General features: G+C 45.6%; 1 protein-coding gene across 1 annotated transcript in view; it reads right to left on the reverse strand.

The window, feature by feature from the left end:
- The window catches only part of OPHN1 (oligophrenin 1), a 90,849-nt gene that overhangs the window by 48,971 nt on the left and 22,097 nt on the right, over window positions 1-19,781 (reverse strand). Inside the window, exons 2-3 of the mRNA XM_085325997.1 lie at window positions 17,394-17,557; window positions 5,570-5,665 (exon numbers count right to left, since the gene is read on the reverse strand). Of these exons, the coding sequence (XP_085182123.1) occupies window positions 5,570-5,665; window positions 17,394-17,557 (260 nt within the window). The remainder of the gene's footprint in view (window positions 1-5,569; window positions 5,666-17,393; window positions 17,558-19,781) is intronic.

Genomic DNA, 19,781 nt, shown 5'->3' on the forward strand with positions numbered 1-19,781 from the left:
AAGGAGAGTAAGTAGTACCTTTTGGCAGAAACTGAGTTAGAAAGCACTGTTTTCACTAGCCATTGGAAAAGCAGCACAAGTTTGATCTTTTAAATGGCTACAGCAAAGTCACCATTAAAGGCTGGCTATGAGCGGGATTTATTTACTTAAGAGAAGGGAAATTCAGCCTACATACCCTGAGCAATAAGGGAGCTAAGGTAAAAGCACTGAGAAGGGAAGATGACATTAATTAGTCGCCGTAATGAACTTTAATGGGCAGGCCTGACCATTTCAATATCCGAGGAGACGGCGGTGATTACTCCCTCCTTTCAGACAACCACGCAGGGGACTCAACAGAAATGACGAGGGGGTCTGGACCCCCTCCCCGCAGGGCTGGAAAAGCCTCCGGGACGGCTTGCACCGGCTCCCTCCTTCCAGAGGGAGCTGCGASACAGCAAAGAAGTCAGCCCGAACGCCTCGTGCCTGGCGTGGGAGTTACCAGAGCGGCAGCAAAATGAGGAAAAGGGGCTGGGCGAGAGAGAGGGGCGCAGGCAGCGCCGGGGTGCGAGAAGCAGGGCTCCGTCACCCTCACGTCCCGCCACYGCCTCCGGCGGCCGGAGCTTCCCGGGACTCGGGAGGGGGCTGCCGAGAGGTCCGGGCCCCGGCGCCTCGTCCTTCCCCGAGGCTGAAACGGGGCGGCACGCCGGGCAGCGCGAGAGGCGGCACGTTATTCTGGCGACCAGCACAGACGCAGCGACACTTGAAAAAGTTTCGAAATCTTGTTGGTTCAGGTTCAGATTTGCCCACCAGTGTGCATTCTTGATCTGAATTATTATTACAGTAAAAAAAAAAAAAAAAAAACACAGCAAGATTTGAGAAAATCCTCTGTTTAGACAGGCCCCGGAGCGGCTCGCAGGCCGCCCAAGATCTGTAGGGGACAGCAAGCCGAGAGTCACAGGTGCGTTTTAGTGCCTAGACAAAACGTAAAATGAGAAAATAGCTTGGAATGATAAACATTACATTCAGCAGTAAGAACTGTGAAATGCTGTAAACAGGAAGGAAAAGCAGCAGCCACAGAAAAGGTTACAGAAAGCAACAGCACTCCAATAAGGTTAAAAAACAAAACACAAAAATCTCGTTTGTCTACATTGTTACTGGAGTCCAGGAGACAACAACAAAAAATAAATTTATGAAACCTTTCCTTAAACTAACTGAAACCGTAAGGTTTGTTTAGCCTGCAAGAAAAAGAGACTGAATAGGAGTTGATAATCTTCCCATACAGAAAAAGGATTTAATAAATAATTTATTAATTAATAATAAAGGGAGTGATCAGCTGCTCTCTCTGCCTATCAAAGGACACAACACAAAAAAACAGGCTGCATTTGTAGCAGAGCAGTTTAGGTTTGCTGTCAGGAGAAAACCTTTCTCATCATAAGAGCACTAAGAGCACTCAAACACAGTATTTTAGAGAACTGCAGAAATCAGTTCATGAGGTTTGAAAAACAGGCTGGACAAACATCTGTCTATGCATATAACGTGGCTGTGTACAAAACACCTACCAGGCATAATCTAATTACCTAAGGGCGCTGGGAACTATCTGGGAGAGACGTAGTTGGCACAAGCCAGAAGTTTGCTGTAAAATGTTCTCACAGTTTAACAATATAAATTAACACCTCCCAGTTCCTGGGAACGAGCAACCTGCTTGTTTCGTAGCTGATCCTGTGCTTGTTTTGTAGCTGATCCTGTTCAGAGCAGCCGCGGAGCCTCGAGCCTATGGGTCTCTCAGCCTTACATTCCCATATATAAAATACAGAGGGCTTTCTCTGTAAGATTTGCAGGAATTCCTACTCTTTCTTCTGTTTGCGGTTCAGGTTCAAGCTCCACACTTACAGCAAACTATGCAGCAGCACTCGAKCCATCCTTGAGCAATTTAAAGAATATTTGAGAATTAACTAAAGAACGTTCAGAAGAGCCTGGCTCACACCAGAGCTCTTAGAAGGGCAAGATCAAGAGCTCTGATTAATGCGGTTTGGCAGGGATAACACGGGAAGGAAGAAATCGTGCGTAGAGAGGCGGATACAGCAACAGCTTATGTCACAGCAGACAGGACRCTTTTTTTGGGCTAGCTGCAAGCTGACCCCACGTGCCAGGCAAACGTACCCTCACGCGGCACCTTAGCAGAGCTACCTGTCCTCCTGCTAAAGGCAGCTGCAACGGCTGCTGCGCTGCAAGCGCGCGAGCTTTCAGGGTTACGGGACTCGCCCTGCAGCTGCCGAGGCAGACACAAAAGGGAAACCACAACCCCGTGATACAGTCCCTCGGCTGCCATCCCCAAAATACAACCTTCCTGGTGAGTCAGTAACGTTTGAGCTCTCTTCCCAGAGGAAGGGCTTTAGAGCCCTGAACGTGCAGGGTCCTCGTCGTTCACCAGAATCTCGCACGGGGCTGATACGTTAGCTTTCCCCGTGCTCACCCRTGCCTGCACGAAATCCGAGGTGCACACGCAGGCACGGGGAAGCTAAGTGCACGAAGCCTGGGCCAGRAAGGGAGTTATTACTGAGAGATCACGAATACACCTCTAAAGCTTTCCTAAAGGAAAAAATGTCAGTGCCTTCCATTCTCTCTAGATTGTTTTTTCTTGCTCTGCAGAAAGGATTCAGGCTCACGCTGCCAGGCTGCAGCAGAGTTCCTCACTGAACGTGTCCTCCCACTGCAAACAGGCGATGCAGACTCTGTCCGTGCCCGGGAGCACAGGGCCGACTAGCGCGGGACGGCCTGAGGGCGCGAGCTSCTGCTCCACGGACCGGAGGCCGCAGGCAGGCTGCTCCCCAAAGCAGCGCACCGCGCTCGCCCGCCGGCGGGGCCTCGGCGCGCGCTGAGCGCACCAGGCGCACGGGCGGACTCGAAGCGCGGGCTTCGTTCCRGCGCCTGGGAGAGACACGCAGCCCATCTGATCTCCCTTCTCAGTTCACCTCTGCAGGAACTGCTTATTTGGATCCTGCACGAGCGACCCACGAAGAGCTCACCACCGTCAGCCGACGCAGGGACACGCTCCAAAACGGAAAGCTGTCACAGGTGGGAGGTAGCCGCTGCACGTTCCACTCCTCCCGCGGCAGTCTGCTCCGGAGCCCCACGGCAAGGGATCGTTTGSCTACGCTGTAGATATTATGCAACACGGATGTGTCTCAAACACTCAAACGTCCCCATGGGAAAGTGCTGCTTGAAGAGACAACATCAAGGGAGCGTTGGCTTCCTGACTCACACTTAAGGCATTCAAAGTCACCACGTTATGTGCAGGAGCGCCAGTTTGCTGTCTGCCTAAGCAAAAAGGCGTGCTCTTGATTRTATTTACAGATCAAACACGTTCCCTGAAGGATGGTGAGAAGCGCTCTGTAGATGTTTATACTTCATTCCCATATCCTGTGCATCAAATTTGCTCCTACGCGCACACAGATTTCAAGCATCTTGATTTTTTTTTTAAGAAGTCTTGTAAGAGATGAAAGCTGCTACTGAGATGTCAACACCCTGCTCCTATTCTAGGAATAAAAGAGACTCCCAGAGCAGCGCAGGCCCTGCAAGATACTACAGGATGTGATAAAGGAGGAGGAACACCACTCAGTTTTTTTCCGTATCGGGTGATCAGGGATCTTTTCACAAAAATACAAAACAAATATGCCCAAACAAAAACAGAAGTGGGGACACACTTGTTTCGCCAGTGTTTTACATTTGCTGTAGCCTGTCCTGACTCCACCTTCTACCCGCAATCCCCTCGTATTAAATCCGTCATTTTTAGCAGTCTTCCCCTGCAAACTAAGTGCGTTTCCGCAGCGGAGGMGCTCTGGGGAAGGCGCCCTGCAGCCTCTCGGCTGACGGAGGCTCTCTGGCCGTGCGGCGGGCACCCGCGAGAGCGGAGGCAGCAGCGGCACGAGCCKCCTGGCTGGCCCGGGACCCCCTTCCTCGGGGGCCGTGCAGCGGCACGGACGAACAGGCTGCACGTTCACCCGGGGCTGTTAAGCGGAGCTTYGTCCGCTTCAGCTCGCAGAAAAGAGATGCTCGTTTCTTCGGGTGGCTATTTGCTTCGGATCCTTCCACTCCCAGTAAGGCTAATTTACAGTGCTAATTTTCCCCTCCATTATTCAGATGAGTTTGGAAACTCAACACTAACGGAAATTCTAATTTCCGTTAAAATTAGAGATTGACTCATTTCCAGTAGGTTTCACCTAGAAGCTTTCCATAAAGAAAATCGGTTTTTGAAGGAAAAGCCACAAACTGCTTTACATTGCTTTAAATAAAATAACCAAAAGAGCAAGCTTTTCTTCCTTCCCCTTTCAACGATGGCTAACAAAACTGACATCAGCAATTCTGCTCTTCTGGCCACTGTTGAACAAAAGACTGAAAAGATTTTTCTGATTTCATTCTGCAAGAGCAATACAGCTCATGTCCCGTCTACGCAGCTAACCGGCCGGGGCCTCAGTCACCCTCAGCCAAGGGTAGGAGCCTCCCAGCACTTCGCAAAATCAGGCTTGGTCACACCATTTCCAGAGCCAAAGAGGTTATCCTGCTTTCCTGCATGACTCATGCAGACTGGTGGGCAGCTGCTGTCCYGCTTGCTGGAGCCTGCTTTTTGCCCAGCAGAACAAGGGAATTCCTGCATATTTTTCAAAGCCTTCTTCCATCAGTGTCACTACGACAACAGTTCTCACCCTTCAAGCTGACAGTTTAACAGCAATAGTTAATCCCAAAAGAAGGATTAATCTGAAGGATTTAGGATGTTTAGTTTAGGATGTTTTGTCCATCAGATTTCACTCCTGGGATGCAGCTGGCAGATGTTTAACCCATACAGAATTTACTGGACTGGCAGGGAAGTAAAATACATACATTTCTAACCCTGAAACATGCGTAGAGAGCAGGAAGGATCCATGTGCCACAGAATTCCCAATCTATGGAGGTGGGGATTTAGAGTAATTTTCCATATAGTGACACACCCAGCAATTTGTTTTTCCCGACAATTTGCAGCCTGGTATCTTTTTCAGTATAGCGTGGGGGCTGCTTTTATATATATATATCTATATATATATATATATATATACACACACACACACACACACACACACACATAATACACTTTGAGTGCAGCAAGTTTAGCTTTGGGAGCGCTGTCCATCTGGTTCGGGACACGTGGCCAAACCCTCTGACTCATACTTACTCCCACTCTACCTGCGGCAGAGAGAAGAGATGCGATTTCACTGAGGAGGTCACCCAGGGGACAGTGCAAACGAGAAGCTTACTGCTGACACGCTGCACATCCTCTCCAGGGTCTGGCAGTACAGAGGAGAGTCAGAGCCATGGAAAAGCTCAGCAAAACTAACTGCTGAACTGGGTATGTTCCATGCTACCCATGRAAACTTCAACTTTTTAAAATACGCTACAAAATAGCATTTTTTACTACATGCAATATATGATGCATACTGACTGGCATGTGAGAAAGGTGGCTCCTGATTCTCTTTAAGAAACATCAACACAGGCAAACTCTTAAGAAGGAGAAGTTTTCTCAGTAACTGAAAGTTTACATAAAAAGCAGAACACTTACCAATATTAATCTCATCATCTGTTAATGTGTCACCAATAAAGTCAAACTGAAAGGACTGCAAAGTCTGGGAGAATTTCTGTACTGCCGATGAATAACCTGGAAAAGGACAGAGCGAAAAGGCTGTGTATTTTTGCAACTGTTATAAAGAAGTGGCATGTTTAAGGAAATATAGCTTGAATGAAAAAAAATATACTGACATGGTTAAAAAAAAAAAATCCAGAGTCATCATTAATTTCAAGCACTTCCAAAAATGGTGCAATGCTAATAACCAACAGAGGACACAGAGAGGGTTTTTTCCTCAGTGTTGTTGAAATTGCTACTGCAGTATTGATGGATGCACCATATTCTAAAGCAACTGATCAAATCATCTAATGTCCTGCTAAGCGCTGGAAGAGACGGACCTCCCCTGCAAGAAAACTTCCAGTTTCTAATGCAGTATCCAGCACCACTTTTGAGACGTTTTGGAGAAGTAAATATACTGAATATTGCTCATGCATTAGTGTGTCTCATTTCAGCATGGAGACTGACAGGCTTATTGGTATTCTCAGGGTTTTTTTATTTATTATATAGCGGAAAAAATCCATAGAGTCAGAAAACATGACAAAAATCAAGATTCATAATAACTGTCCCTCTTCAAGGGGGTCACAGACATCAGCAAATAGRCTTTAAGAAGAGATAGTGAAACAGCTGAATGTAATAAGCCTGAGGACTCAAGCTGTGCTCTTCAGAGCATTTGCAGATGGTCCTTGGACCTGTTTCTGTCCCATTGGTGAAGAAACTTTTAGTCTCGAAGCAAAGAAGCTTCCTGATGGTGGTTGGTAGTTCAGCCCAAATTATTTTTGGACTTTCCAGAGAGTCTTCTAGCCAAAAGAATCCTTTGTCTCTTTGCATCCTGTGTGGCTGCTTTATATCTTTGTCAGTGGCTCCTTTGTTGTAAATTTGTCTGATTATGTTGGCAGAGGACTTTAAACAGAGACAGGGCAATAAAAACACCGAACAGAACCAAGCAACAAAATAATCCAGCTCAATTAAAGCTGTGAAAGCTACAAGTAACACTTAGTTGAAGAAAGATCAAATCCTTCTCCCACCAGCAAAGCGCAAAGCACAGCTATCTAACCTCCACTGTGCTGCCAGGCACGAGACCCGCCGMCCCACGGGTGCCCGCCACGGTCCCCGCCGGGGTGCGGCGCGCCTGGCCCCCCGTGCTACGCACTAGAAATGCCCAGATCAGACCTACCGTGGGCACCAGACTCCAGGAGCGGAGGAGGAGGGCAGAAAACCCTGCACTTTGTGTGGACACAGGAGGTATTGGGACAGCAGCTGGAGGACGAGAAACAAAGCAAAGCATACCAGTGTCYTGCTAAAGACACAGTCTGGCTATATGGGAACATAAGGAAAGACCATGTACCTGCACAGGAGCACAACTACTTCTGTGGTTTGTCTTTCATGCCATCAAGCCCTAAAATAAGCAAGGGACAGGAGAAGTCTGAGAAAGACAGGGCTCTGTAGCAGGCCTTGGTACTGTTCCATGGGATTAAAAAATAAAATAAAAAGCCTCCAATCAATCACATCTTCCTATACAAAGTTACAACTTTATTTTGGATGGTAGTCTTTCTCCAAAAGCAAATGTGTGAGACAGAAACAGAAAGACTGAACTTTCCCAAACTACAGGGAATAGAATGTAGACAGTAAAACAAAGCTTAAGAGCAATTTTAGACTTCGWTTTACTTTGCCATTTTCCCTAATTTTAGGCTGCAGCTGTAGAGAGTCCCAGACTGGATCCCTTGTGGAGGTGCACTGGACTTTAAGCTCTCCGAAATGTTGGAAGCTGCAGATGCGCACAATGTGAAGGAGCAGATCTTAACAAGCAGCTAGATCCTGCTCCCCTACTTTACAAAACCAAAGCAAAGATTGCTCTAGGATAGCACCTATGTGTAGATCTGTTTTTTAAAAAACATAAGACATAAAAAAAAAAAATACTTTGCAGTTCTACCAGTTGTTAAATTCTGGAGGAAAATAATAGCCAAAAAATGAGGGGTAAGCACAGAAGTCACCTAACAGTGAGGAATTATGTTTGCACAAATGGAGACCAACAGGTGCATTTCTAGCCTGAAAAGAGAACGAGATGATTAATTTTTAAACATTTTTCTTTGCACAAAGAACTGAAGTCTCCAAAGCATCTCTCATTTGGGATGGAGGATCCTGGGGCAACGAAAAGACAAACCTCCTGCTCTGAAACCCTTCAGTAAGGAAGGGCATGTTCTTTGCCCTGTAATCTTCCCCGGACACACGTTTCACCCTGAACAGGAGACAGCAGGGAACACACTGAGTATGTTCATCCAACCTGCTTCTCTGTATTTCATCAGAAAGCAAAAGATTAAGAAATTTCCCCTGTCTATGATCAGAAGAAAATGCTGCCTGCAGCTTCACAAGCCAATGGTCAGGCTAACTGATGAGGGGAAAGAAAACAGAGCTCAGCAGGCACCCTTGGTTCCACCTACGGCAGCTTTGCCAGGGACATTCACTTCACTTGGCTTTAACCGTACACGAAATTTGCAGAAAATGATGCAGTAATTAAAGCAGAGCCTGGCTCCTTCGCTGTGCTGGCCTGAGCGGCACGGCTGACACAATCACATCCCTCTTGTCCTTGTCAGGGATCCAAATCAGAACAAATTACTTGCTTTCCTGTCTCCCCCAGACCCTTWTGCGAGCTGAAGACAGGACCGCTTTCCCTCTCAGCTCCTTCCCCTGTGCCACCCTGCGAGCCAGCTGCTTATCYGGAAATTTAGCCTTCACCGTGGTGCTAGTTTGCGTTGTTTCTGTTTAGTCTACAGTCATGAAGAAAAAAGAGGTGCAAAGGAAGTGTTTTTCTTAAGAGTAAGGCATAGCTCAGAAACCTTTAGAATATGCTTGTTGTACAATACCTCCACTTCCTCCACCTCAGTTTTGTGTGTTGCACGCTGTATTATTTCTCCTAGCAAACTGGGAGCAGTCATCTTGTGAATTGGGACTGTGATCATCTAAATATTCTGGAGTGCAACAGCAGGAGACAAAACTCCAACCTCACTGGTGTGACCCCGYAGGACTTCAGAGCTGGCACTGGTGCAGGCTCCGTTTATCGTGCAGGTGGACTGCACAATCCCTTTATCTCCTGTTTACCCACGTGTGAAACGAGGAGAGCCACACTGATGCATCAAAGACAGCAGGCTGCATTTGCAGAGGGAGAAAATTAACGTGAAACTTTGCATGACCGGGGTGAAGGATGAGAGATTTTGAGGAGTTCGTGGCTCGTTTCCTTCCGTGAGATGTCTCCAGAGCCATCCTCTTCAGCGGCCTCCCACGTCCTGCCCCGTTCAGCCCTGGGAGCCCACGAGGCCGCGCCAGCTCTCGGCCAGCTGAGGACGGGCACGAGCCCCCGGCTCCCGAAAGCACTGCTCCTCAGCGGGCTGCAGACGCCGCTTGCATTTCCGCTGCCACTGAGGAAGAGTGCGAGGCCTTCGTATGACTCCAAAACCATCACTTCTAGTCAGCTGACTTCCCAACGGTTTCTCCTTCACTTTTCCGATAAACCTAGACCCTTTCACAAAGATAAGTGATTTGGGTATATGTTTATTTRCTCTTCTCTATTGCAATGCCAGTGACAAAAGAATTTATCAGCATGGCTGCAAATAGTATTTTCTGAAACACTGCTGCTATTAAGACAAAAGAAAAAAGTGATGGCATTGAATTGAACAAAATCAGTTGGAAATGAGTTCCCAAAGAACAAATAGTAAAGCGAGGCTGCTCTCTCCTAGCCACGATGCAGACAGCACAGGGAGAGCTAGGACATGTGTCCCCTCYGCCCCCCGACAGTTCCTTTGCTGTTCTTCATGCAGACTGGCCAGAGCGGTGGTCTTGCCCTCTGAATCAAAAATTCACATGTACTTACTTATGGCAAAGCAAGGTGGTGGGAAACAGCAGCAGAGACTTGACAAGACAGCAGTACATCTTTGCCAAGACTGCAGCTCCCTCTGAAAGCAAAACGCTCTTCCCCTCACGGGAAATCCCAGTCCTGAACTGAAAAATGCAAGAGAAGAAGGAAGGCTATTGCAACCTTCAGCTGCACACGCAGATTTGTCTAAGGAGCTGCAAGACCTTAAGCAGAACACAGCCAGAACAAGTTCCTCCAGGATGTGGAGAACATTTTTATCAGTTCTGATGTTTCACTAATTTTGGTAAAGTGAAAGGGATTTTACTTCATTCTATTGTGAAATTAAGAAGCACTGAAGAGATAATAACACGGCCATCAGCAGTGTCACAGACCAAGAAATTCTTGGTATTTTAATGTTTCTCATAAGCCTTTTCTATGCTTGAAGGCCAAAGCAGTTACTTAATTGTTCTTATTCCCCTCGACTTCTAACTAGAGCCCTTTGGGCCACAAGAGCCTTTTGGATAATAGCAGCCATAAGAAGAACTCGCTCTTCCCTGGAAAATTCCCACCCTCCACATGCAAAACAAGAGGGCAGAGGCCAGTAAAATAATTATTTCCAAGAGGGTGTTGCAGCTCTAACATCCTCAGAGGATGAGTAAAAAGGCTGGAAGTTCAGAAAAGAAAAAGAAAGTGATCTCTGTGGCTTCGCTGATTCCTAAGCAACCTGTCCCCAGGCTTCAAGTGCTAAAGGTCCACACCAAACACTTCTCAAAACTTCAGAGCAAATTGCAGCATTTGGTGACAACAGTGAAAATTTGACCCAGGACAGAAAAGAAAGGCCTGCTTCATATTGCCAAGATAGAGTCCCAAGCAATAAGAGAAGTGGAATCTAAAAATGCACAGAATTTCGTCTTTCCAGTGAAAAGCCTTGTTCAGCAGTTTCCTCAGAAGGGTCAAAACTTTCTTCTTGAATGGATAGATTCAAAGCTTGAATGTAGCTATTTAACTACCAGCTGCTAGGAAAGCCTGAGAGAGAGAGTATAAATGGGTGAACTCTAGCACAGAATGATGTCATTAATTTGATGGAAACCCTCAGCAAATAACTCACTTTCAGTCCTCAAATAATTCACTTTATTCACATACTCAAGGCTAAACCCGGAGCYTCTTATTCAGTTCTTACTCAGACAAACCTTTGTTTTTCGCCCTGCAAACTGTCTCCTTTGCTGCAAGCTTTTCATTGCCTGCTATTCAGCCTCTCACCACCAGTCTTCATACCTTGATTAAGTTTATTAGTGGGTGAATTTCRAATCAGTTCAGTTAAATGCCTAACAGGTCTGTGCCCCTGTCCTGACCAAGCGACATGTCTTTCATGAATTCCTGAAAGTCAACAGACATCTGATGTTACTCCTTAAGTACTGAGGCCTTCTGCTCTAGGTCACTTTCAGTGGTCACCTGTGCTGGAGGCAACAAACTCAGCAGCAACACCACAATTGTCACGGGAAAGAAATGGCTGAATACACCTGGCTGAGCAGAAACAGCAAAAGCTTTCCAGACCTGGACATCACTGCCCCCTCTCAGCACCTGGGAAATAGCCAACTTCAACAAACTTGACTGGACAYGTACCTTTAACCTAAGACGCAGTTATTTTCACCACATCTTCCAGCTACTTCTCCCTAATCAAACACGTATCATTTTTTTTTTTTCTCCAGAGCGGCCTTCAATCTGATAATTCTCCATGTATGTCTCTGCTAACTTCCCCAACAGATACCAAGCGCGCGTCCTCACCAGCCTGAGCAGGTGACAAGGTGTCATGCTGTTTTGCAGACCTACACTCCCTTCGATCCCAGTCAYGCTCCGCGTGCTAGTCCCTCTCCATGTGTTCTGGCTGGGGAGTGGGCCAGGACACGCAGCCAGGTTCAGTTCCTGTGAGCCAGGGAAAACTCTGGTTGAACATGGAAATCATACTCATGACAGCTTGACAGGGACTGAGAGGTTGCATATACCATTTTTCTATCTTGTGTGTTAGTACAGGATCTAGTCCCAGTATCAGAGGAATGGTCCTTGGCTAGCTGTTCTCCTTTTTTGTTGTTGGTTTTTTTTTATAGAAATGGGATAAGGCAATAGCAAAGAAGGATCTGAAAAAGCCAAACACAATATATATTTTTTTTTTTACCAGAAGAGAAAACAGTATAACTTATTTAAGTAACATTTTCCTTTTAAAAAGTTGTCTGGCCAGAAACTTTATTTGCCAAGTTTCTAGCTGAAGTTAATCCAGGTGGACACGCTATAAGTCACATCCCATATTAGCTTAATGGTGAAAAAAAGAAGAAAGATAGGAGCCCTGTAAAGTTTAGCACTACCAGATTTTGTTTTGTTTGAGACAAGGATTTTTTTTCTTTTGGAGAGACAATCTCTTCAGCAAAGTTGGTGTCTGGGAAACCCAGGCTTTCCTGGTGGTAACTTGAAGTGAGTTTGTACAGCCACTCTCCCAATTTGCCACTCCATACTGCTTTTATAAGATGAAGATGTTCCACATCTGCRGTATCTCCTCTGAGGCAGGTTTTTCCCTCCCATTTTTCAGGCAGGTTCCCTCAAGTGGCCTTGTCTCCCTTACACCCCGGGKGGAAAAGCAAGGGTCGTCTAGAGGCAGCTATTCAAAACCGGAGCTTCAATTCATTTCTAGCAAGTGGAAGAATGAACAGTAGGAAAATAAGGACACGGGCTAATAAAAGGGACTGTTGTAAAATCACTACCAGTTTMGGTGGAAAGCTTTCCTAGACGGCACCAGCTCCGGACACCATCCTCTCCTGTCGCTGCGTGTTTAAGGAACGTCRCAGCTTTCGGTCTGCAGAGACTCGCTCCTGCTGCTGCGAGAGACACCAGGAGAAGAACCTCTGCTGCTGCCACCTCCTCCCATTCKGAGTCAACAGGTAAAATTTTATATCATTTTTATGCTCAACAGATCCTTTAAACGCCTGGTTAGCAAGTTGTAAGACTGCTTTAATGCAAGTCTCTTCCTCGTTAATTGGTCAAGAATCTTCTGCCGTTTTCTAAAATGTCACCTTGAGACCCTTCTCGAAGTCCCGACAGGGGGAACCTACGTCTGTTCTTGCTGTAACACTGTGAGGACGCTCACAACATGTATTAAATCGTAATCAGCCAGAACATTAATCTCTTTCAACTTGGTGAGTACAAATAATACTGTGGACATGTCCACATTTATATCAACACTGCAGATGCGGAAAACCCAGCTTTTCCTCAGTAGTTAATGGTCACTGCAAAACGAACAGAAATTTGTGAGAATAATGCTCCGTGTGACCATTACTGAAGGTGTCCCTTGCAGGGACAAGGACAGCACCTTGGCATTGCTGCACACATCCCAGGCACACTGAAGTCATTCTTTCCAGTGATTTTTAGTGTATTAAATTAGACCTTGGATGAATGTCAGAACAACTTCGAACCAGACCCTCCTCACGTACAACTTACAAACCAAAAAGCACTGAAAAGTATTCCCAATATCGTACAGTAACTTATAGGGATTTTCCAGGTGTGCTCTCACCTTTTAGCTGCATTCATGAAATTGGCATTATTCTACGGGTGAATTTGACTCTTGCAATTGTTATGKTGTATAAAGCTTTTACTGACTTACAACTGAGTCGCTCTTTTGAGCRATAATAGATTATACATCTCAAGAACAACTGATTGTCTCAGCTCCTTGGTATCTTTTCTTAATATTCAGAYGGAAAAGCCTATTAATTATAAACTTGCCATTTGTAACAAGCAAAAAGAAAAAAAAAACATTAYACTGTCTTACACTGTGAAGACATCCTGGTTTTCAAACACGACTGACCTACAGACACATTCACACAGAAAAGAGAACAAAAGCGAGCACAGAGGACGGGACGTGGGGTGAAGCCTTTCTGCTCTGATTTCAGATGTTCACGGTGCACAAGGCTACACACGAGCTAGACTCCCCTGATGGCTCACACACAGCCGGCATTTGCAGGGCCTGACTGACACCACCCGAAAACACAGTCACAACAGGCACCATCTAAAAGTGCCCATTTATCTCCATCAACTCTAAACAGAGACGAAGTGACTATCTCAGACTATAYTGTAAAAGTCTAAAGTCAGGTGCTTATTACCCACTCTTGATGTTACCAGCAGAATTTACTGGTTATTTCTAAACTAAATCACAGCATTAAACTGGTTATCTGAAAAATACTTGGTAGTGCAGGAGAAATTATGCACTATAGCAGAGAGAGTTGATAGCAGTTACTCTTCCAAGACACAATTGGTTTAGAGGACTTTAGGTAAGGAAACAGGAAAACACACTGCATTTTATTTGATTGCACATCCTAGAGCATAAAGTTTGTGCCTTCAAAGGCCTTAGTCCTTTTCAGCGTGGCCACATCTCCTTTTGGTTGACTATGAACAAAGTATTTCACTACCTCTCTCTTTCTTTGTGATAATAGATAGTGGTAAATCATCCTCGAAGAGCTCCACTTCAAAATAACCCCCAAAACACAAACAAACCCTCAGTAGCTTCCCATTTTTATATAAAACTTCCCAAATTGCATTAAAGTCAACTTGCTGCCTCAGACTGCTCAGAATGAAGGTAGTAAAAGCAAAAGAGAAGGTACAAAGAGTGAGGAAGGGTATTTTGGCTTTATTCCCAGATGGTTGCATGACTGAAGGAGGCCATCAACAGGGTAAGTCTCCTTGTGAAGGCARAAAACCACCGAGCGTTTGGAAGATACTGCTCAGCAAGGACAGCATGCAAAAGCTCAAGAAGAAAGTTTCCTGAAAGGAAAGCAGGAAGGAGAAGGGCTAGTTTTGGTGGCTACAACTCTGACCTTACMATGAATTCCACCCACCATGTCAAAAAAATAGGGTAGGAAGTGGAATCCAGTATTTTAAAATACGTTCTTTATAGCAAAATAATTATAAGAGATAGAGGACCAGGAAAGAAATTTGGAGAAAGAAGTACTGCTGCTAATGTCTGTCAAGGCTCTTGGAGATCACTTAATGGAAACCAGACTCCTAGCAGACCAATGCTACTCGTCCTTGTACACGTACAGAGCCTTGGCTGAACACCGATTTCTGACAAATTCTATACATGCACAGAAAAAACAGCAGTRGGTATTATTTTATTATGGGTTTTATTATTACAATCAGGATGTTTACTGGCAAATTGAAATAGGAACAACTCTGGCACCATCCCCTGCTGCAGAGGTGTTCCCTAACATCACTACAAAAAACAGAGCAGYAGGTATTTCTGCAGGGAGGGCTGGACCCCAGAGGGATTTTTGCAGTGCGTCTAATAGCCCTGAGGCACAGCACCACCAAAAGCTTCTGGGGGACGCTTGGTGGGAGGTTACAAGGCCCACTGGGTGACTCCTGAACGGTGGCGTGCTGCACAGCCGAGCGGGCAGCGGCATGGGAGAGGATGGGGCAGGGAGGCGAAGGAAGGAGGTAGGAGGCCAGCGCACAGGAGGTCAGACAGCCAGTCACTATTGCAGGAAAGCTGCTTTAAAGCAGGAAGGGGCCACTGCAAATACCATCTGGAGCTCAACAGGAGGAAAGCAGCTGCATGGAAAAAAAAAAAAAAAAAAAAAAAAACAGGGCTATTATCTCTACACTGGGAAAGTTAAGTTCATATTTTTCCTCATTTTAACATAAACTCAGAAGTTTTTCCCGCTTTGATACACACACAGGGTTGCCAAACGTATGATTCCTTCCCTCTCTCCTTCGTTTCACACCCTAGCAGCCTGGCAGTACAAAGACAATGTAGGCTGGAAAAAGACTATTCCAGGATCTCTGCCTTGCTCACATGATACCATAAATTTATGTGGAGAGCCTAACAGTCACAGATGGAATAATATTCTTTTTTTCAAGCCAGGCATATTACCTCTAAAAGCATGCAAAGTCTCATTACTGCCCTAACACAGGAAATGTTTGATGGCTTTATTTCAATCTTAAAGGACTCCAGCTCATTCGTGGTACGGCASAGCTTGCTTCAGTAGATTTACACCRAGATGAATTTGATYAGCAATCCTTTAGGACTCTTTTCCTTGAATCCAATACACGACGCAAACTATTTCACTATTTGAGGTCACAATAATAGTCTTTTAGCAAAAATTAAGTCCAGTCTTTCTGCACAGAATAGTCTTAACTAAACTCCATCTGAGAAGAAGGGAACGAGTGCCAGATACAGTCCTACAAGATACCTGAAGAACTTGTTAGTTATGTTTATATGTACATACATAAAACAACCCTCCTCCATAGATTGCATCTATTCAAGGACATGTCTGTCACATAGCCTCTAATACAAGGAGTGAGCGTRGATTCTTAGTTCAGCGCAACTCTAATGTGACCTAAAAATTTGAACAAAATAGTTGGTGTCTTTGCAACACCCATAGCTTTCTGAAAAAAGCCCMGGTTACAGCCAGAAGTTCTAAGAAAGCCTGTGGGTTTTTCTCCCCCAGTGCTTCGGATTTAAAAGAGAAGGAAACAACAGTAGTCTAAACGATGATTCCAACCTATCTATGCCCTGCCTCCAGCTCCACCAAAAAAGTATTTAATGAGAACCAACCTAAACAGACAAATGTCTCAGGCTCAAATATACTAGTCCCCATTTCAGTTATGCTTTCACAGCTATGTTTGTGTCTAGATCTGTAGCTCATCCTCTCAGGATGGGATTCCTCTGCTCTAAAACATARCTTTTCAATAGGAACTTGTGAGATGGATGATAGATTTGCATGGAACCAACAGAGGATGCAGCTTAAGATGATCAGAGGGCTGGAGCACCTGCCCTATGAGGAACGGCTGTGAGAGCTGGGCCTCTTCAGCCTGGGGAAGAGAAGACTGAGGGGGGATCTTATCAATGTGCACAAGTACCTGMAGGGAGGGTGTCAAGGGGACGGGGACAAACTCTTTTCAGTTGTCCATGCAACAGGACAAGAGGAAATAGGCAAAAACTGAACCACGGGAAGTTCCACCTGAACATGAGGGGGAATTTCTTCACTGAGAGTGACGGATCACTGGAAGAGGTTGCCCAGAGAGGTTGTGGAGTCTCCTTCTCTGGAGATCTTCAAGCCCTGCCTGGGTGCAACCCTGTCTAACATGCCCTAGGCGACCCTGCCTAAGCAGGGAGGTTGGACTAGATGATCTCCAGAGGTCCCTTCCAACCGTACTGATTCTATGGTTCTATGACCGTGCAGCAAGAGACACACTGTGAAGGCACAGCACAAGCACGGCCTGCTGCAGAAGTTCCTCTGCTCTCTGTCACTAGGTTTTCGTAACAGATCCCATGGCAGGATGATGACATGGGGAATCTGATCAGCGGGCTGATCTAACARAAAACAATGCTTTTCTAGTTGTTAAATTACTCTCGTGTCAGCTCCACGAGCCACCCCGGCTCACCCCATGGCTGCAGAGCTCCCGGACGCTGCACACGGAGCAGGAACACAACTGCCCTTCCAGCCGCGTCCGGCAGCTACGCTGACGGSGGAGCGTGAAGATGCCGGCTCAATAGAAACGACTAGGAACGGATCAGCTCTGCAGAATGCGATAAAGTGACTCAGTTCAACTTCCACCAGCATAAAAGAGGAGAGAAACATTACRCATAAATAAGTGGATACAGCTAAGAAGAATTCAGACTTTCTGGTTATTGACAGTTTTGCCGCAGCAGCCAGCAAACGTGCTGCACCAGCGCTGCTGCCTGCCAATGCCTGCTAGAGACCGCAGACCACCACGAACCCTCCTGCAGATCTGCAGCTGTGACTTTAAAATCTCCTGACCCAATGTGTGTGTTTACACTCTTAGCCATAACGGACTTAGTTTCCTGGCTTTTGGTCAATTTTTCATTGGCAAGAAAGCCTGTGACCAAGCATTCCCCAGGCTACATTTTACACTTGGTGAAGAAAACAGCGGGCAGGCTCCAAGGGGGAACGTCAGCCGCTTCCACCACGAAGTGGCTCCCTGGAGCAGGGCCAACCTGGCGCTGCCAGAGCCCCTTCAACGCGATGGACCCGGCGCCTGGGAATGTTCTTCTGACGCTCACAGCGAGCCCCTTCCTGGAGCGCAGAGACGGGGTGTCACAGAGACAACGCAACTGTGGATGATGCTCGAGAAGTGACAGCAGCAAAATTTATACTAATTCAGCATTCCTCAGAGAAAGGTCAAACTTAAATAAGTTCCTACCTTAGTCCCCCTGTTGCTGAGAGAATTAAACACTTCTCTAAGCGTATAGACATGCCAGTGATAACCAGCTAGCGAGAGCTACAGGAACACCAGTATCCCTCTGTCCACTGGAAAACGCAGGCCTGGTTTGGACTGCCTCATTTAGCACCACAGAGACAGACACACAACACGGTGGTGAGTGCACTACAGATGCATAGAGAAAGCAGCATTATTTTTAGAACTAAATTTATGTTAGGGGGGAAAAAAAAAAGTCTACCTTGCAGAAAAGTAGTTGCAGAGTATACACTTCAAATCTGTTGGGATCAGACTGCCAACACCCTCGCAGAGGCTTGTTAATACATAAATATCCCCTTTGTGATCCAATTATTTCACATTCATTAGCTGTACAGCACTCGCTAAAGCCAGGACCATCTTTACGTTTCCCTAGGAGAAAGGTACGTGGGAGGTGCCCCTATTCCAAGAATAGCTTAGGGGCTGAAATGGCACCAGGAGTCAGGAATCTTTTTTACCTAATCCTCTAGTTACGCATTGCTCCATACTTACTGCAACAGAAATTTAGCTGTTAAAGAAAAAAAATCATTATTGTAGCAGTCATTGGACAGTGTATTTCAGGAGAAAATACAGTCTTTATTTAACACCAGTCCAGCTGGTGGTAAATATCAAAAGTCAAAAACATAAGATACATAATAAATTGACCCAGGAAATGAAACGTCCCTGCTTCTGCAGGCTCTACACCAGTCACCTCCACCATCCCCACAGGACAGAGCTTCGCAGAGCATCTGCACCTTGCCAGCGCTCTGCCCTGCTTCTCCTGTAAACACAACGTACTCTTCCAAGGTACCAGTGGTCCACACGGAAAAACAAAAAGCGAGAAGTGACTTTAAACCCTTTTGCTTTCTTTGCTGACAGATAACGGAAGTACAGCCAGAAAAGACTACCTGAAACCAAGTTCTTTTAAGCTCAGAAGTCTTTAAAGGCTGCAAGACTGCAGGACACGCATGCCTGTGCAGGGCAGCCTACCGCGCACCTAAGCTGACACGGGCTGTCRTCCTCTTCGTGGCCCCCAGTCCCAAATCCCGCTGTGGCACTGGTGACCCTCTTGCTGCCCCAGCTGTCATGACAGAAAGACCTCCACATAAGACTGCGTTCATATTTATGTACTTAGGGGAGCATCTCTACCGACACAGCAGCACTCGGAACAACAACAGAATAGTTTAAACAACCCACCCTGCAGCTATTCATAATGTCTAATATTTTATTTAAAATTACAAAGAAAGAAAAGCAAAATCTGAAAACATTTCTGAGTTTTGGCAATAAACAGATCAAACATCTCAGAAGCATTATTTTTGTATTTGTTTTGCTCTTCTCCAGCTTAAAAACAAAAATACAAAAGCAGTCAGTTTTTTCTTTCAAAAAAATGCAGTCAGAAAAATCATTCTGTACTTAAGAGTATTTTAATTTAAGAACAAACTTTTAGGGGTAAGATCTGAACTCTGGAAATCCAGTTTCTCTGGGAAATGTTGCAAGACCCTGATCYACAGCAGCAGAGAAGTCTAGATTTCTTTGTGATGGTTGGTCGTTTCAGAACTTTCTCTCCTTAGAGTACATTTTCTACTTGCTGGTGGAGGGTTGTGCAATGGGAGATGCAGAACATGAGAAATACCTTTTTATTCCTCCACCATGAGAGGGCTGTAATCCCTAAAGAAACAAGAATGTCCATTGTTAACAGCTCCCACTAAAACCTTTTCAAGGAGTTGTATTACGAAAAAAACATAATTCATGAATGCTGCTCTCCAGGAGATGAGTTTTGTATACACACACCCAACCCTACCACTTTCAAAAGGATTCTCTGTATTTGCTGTGAAGCATTATGAGCCTACAGTCAAAGTATTTGGCCAAGGGGCTAGATTCTGCTCAGAGTTTTTATATTTATATAGTATGTACTAACTCCATGAAGTCCCCAAACATTGTCCCACCAAAATACCTCAACTCTGAAATCAATGAATGAGCTCTGAATGAGCACAGATGTGTCATTAACAAAGTGAGTCACAGAACAGTCCTAAATACACTACAGCTGCTTAAACACAAAAACATGTT

The sequence above is a fragment of the Rhea americana genome, unplaced genomic scaffold (assembly GCF_003343005.1).
Source record: "Rhea americana isolate MKP2758 unplaced genomic scaffold, rheAme1 scaffold_125, whole genome shotgun sequence".
Taxonomy (NCBI): domain Eukaryota; kingdom Metazoa; phylum Chordata; class Aves; order Rheiformes; family Rheidae; genus Rhea; species Rhea americana.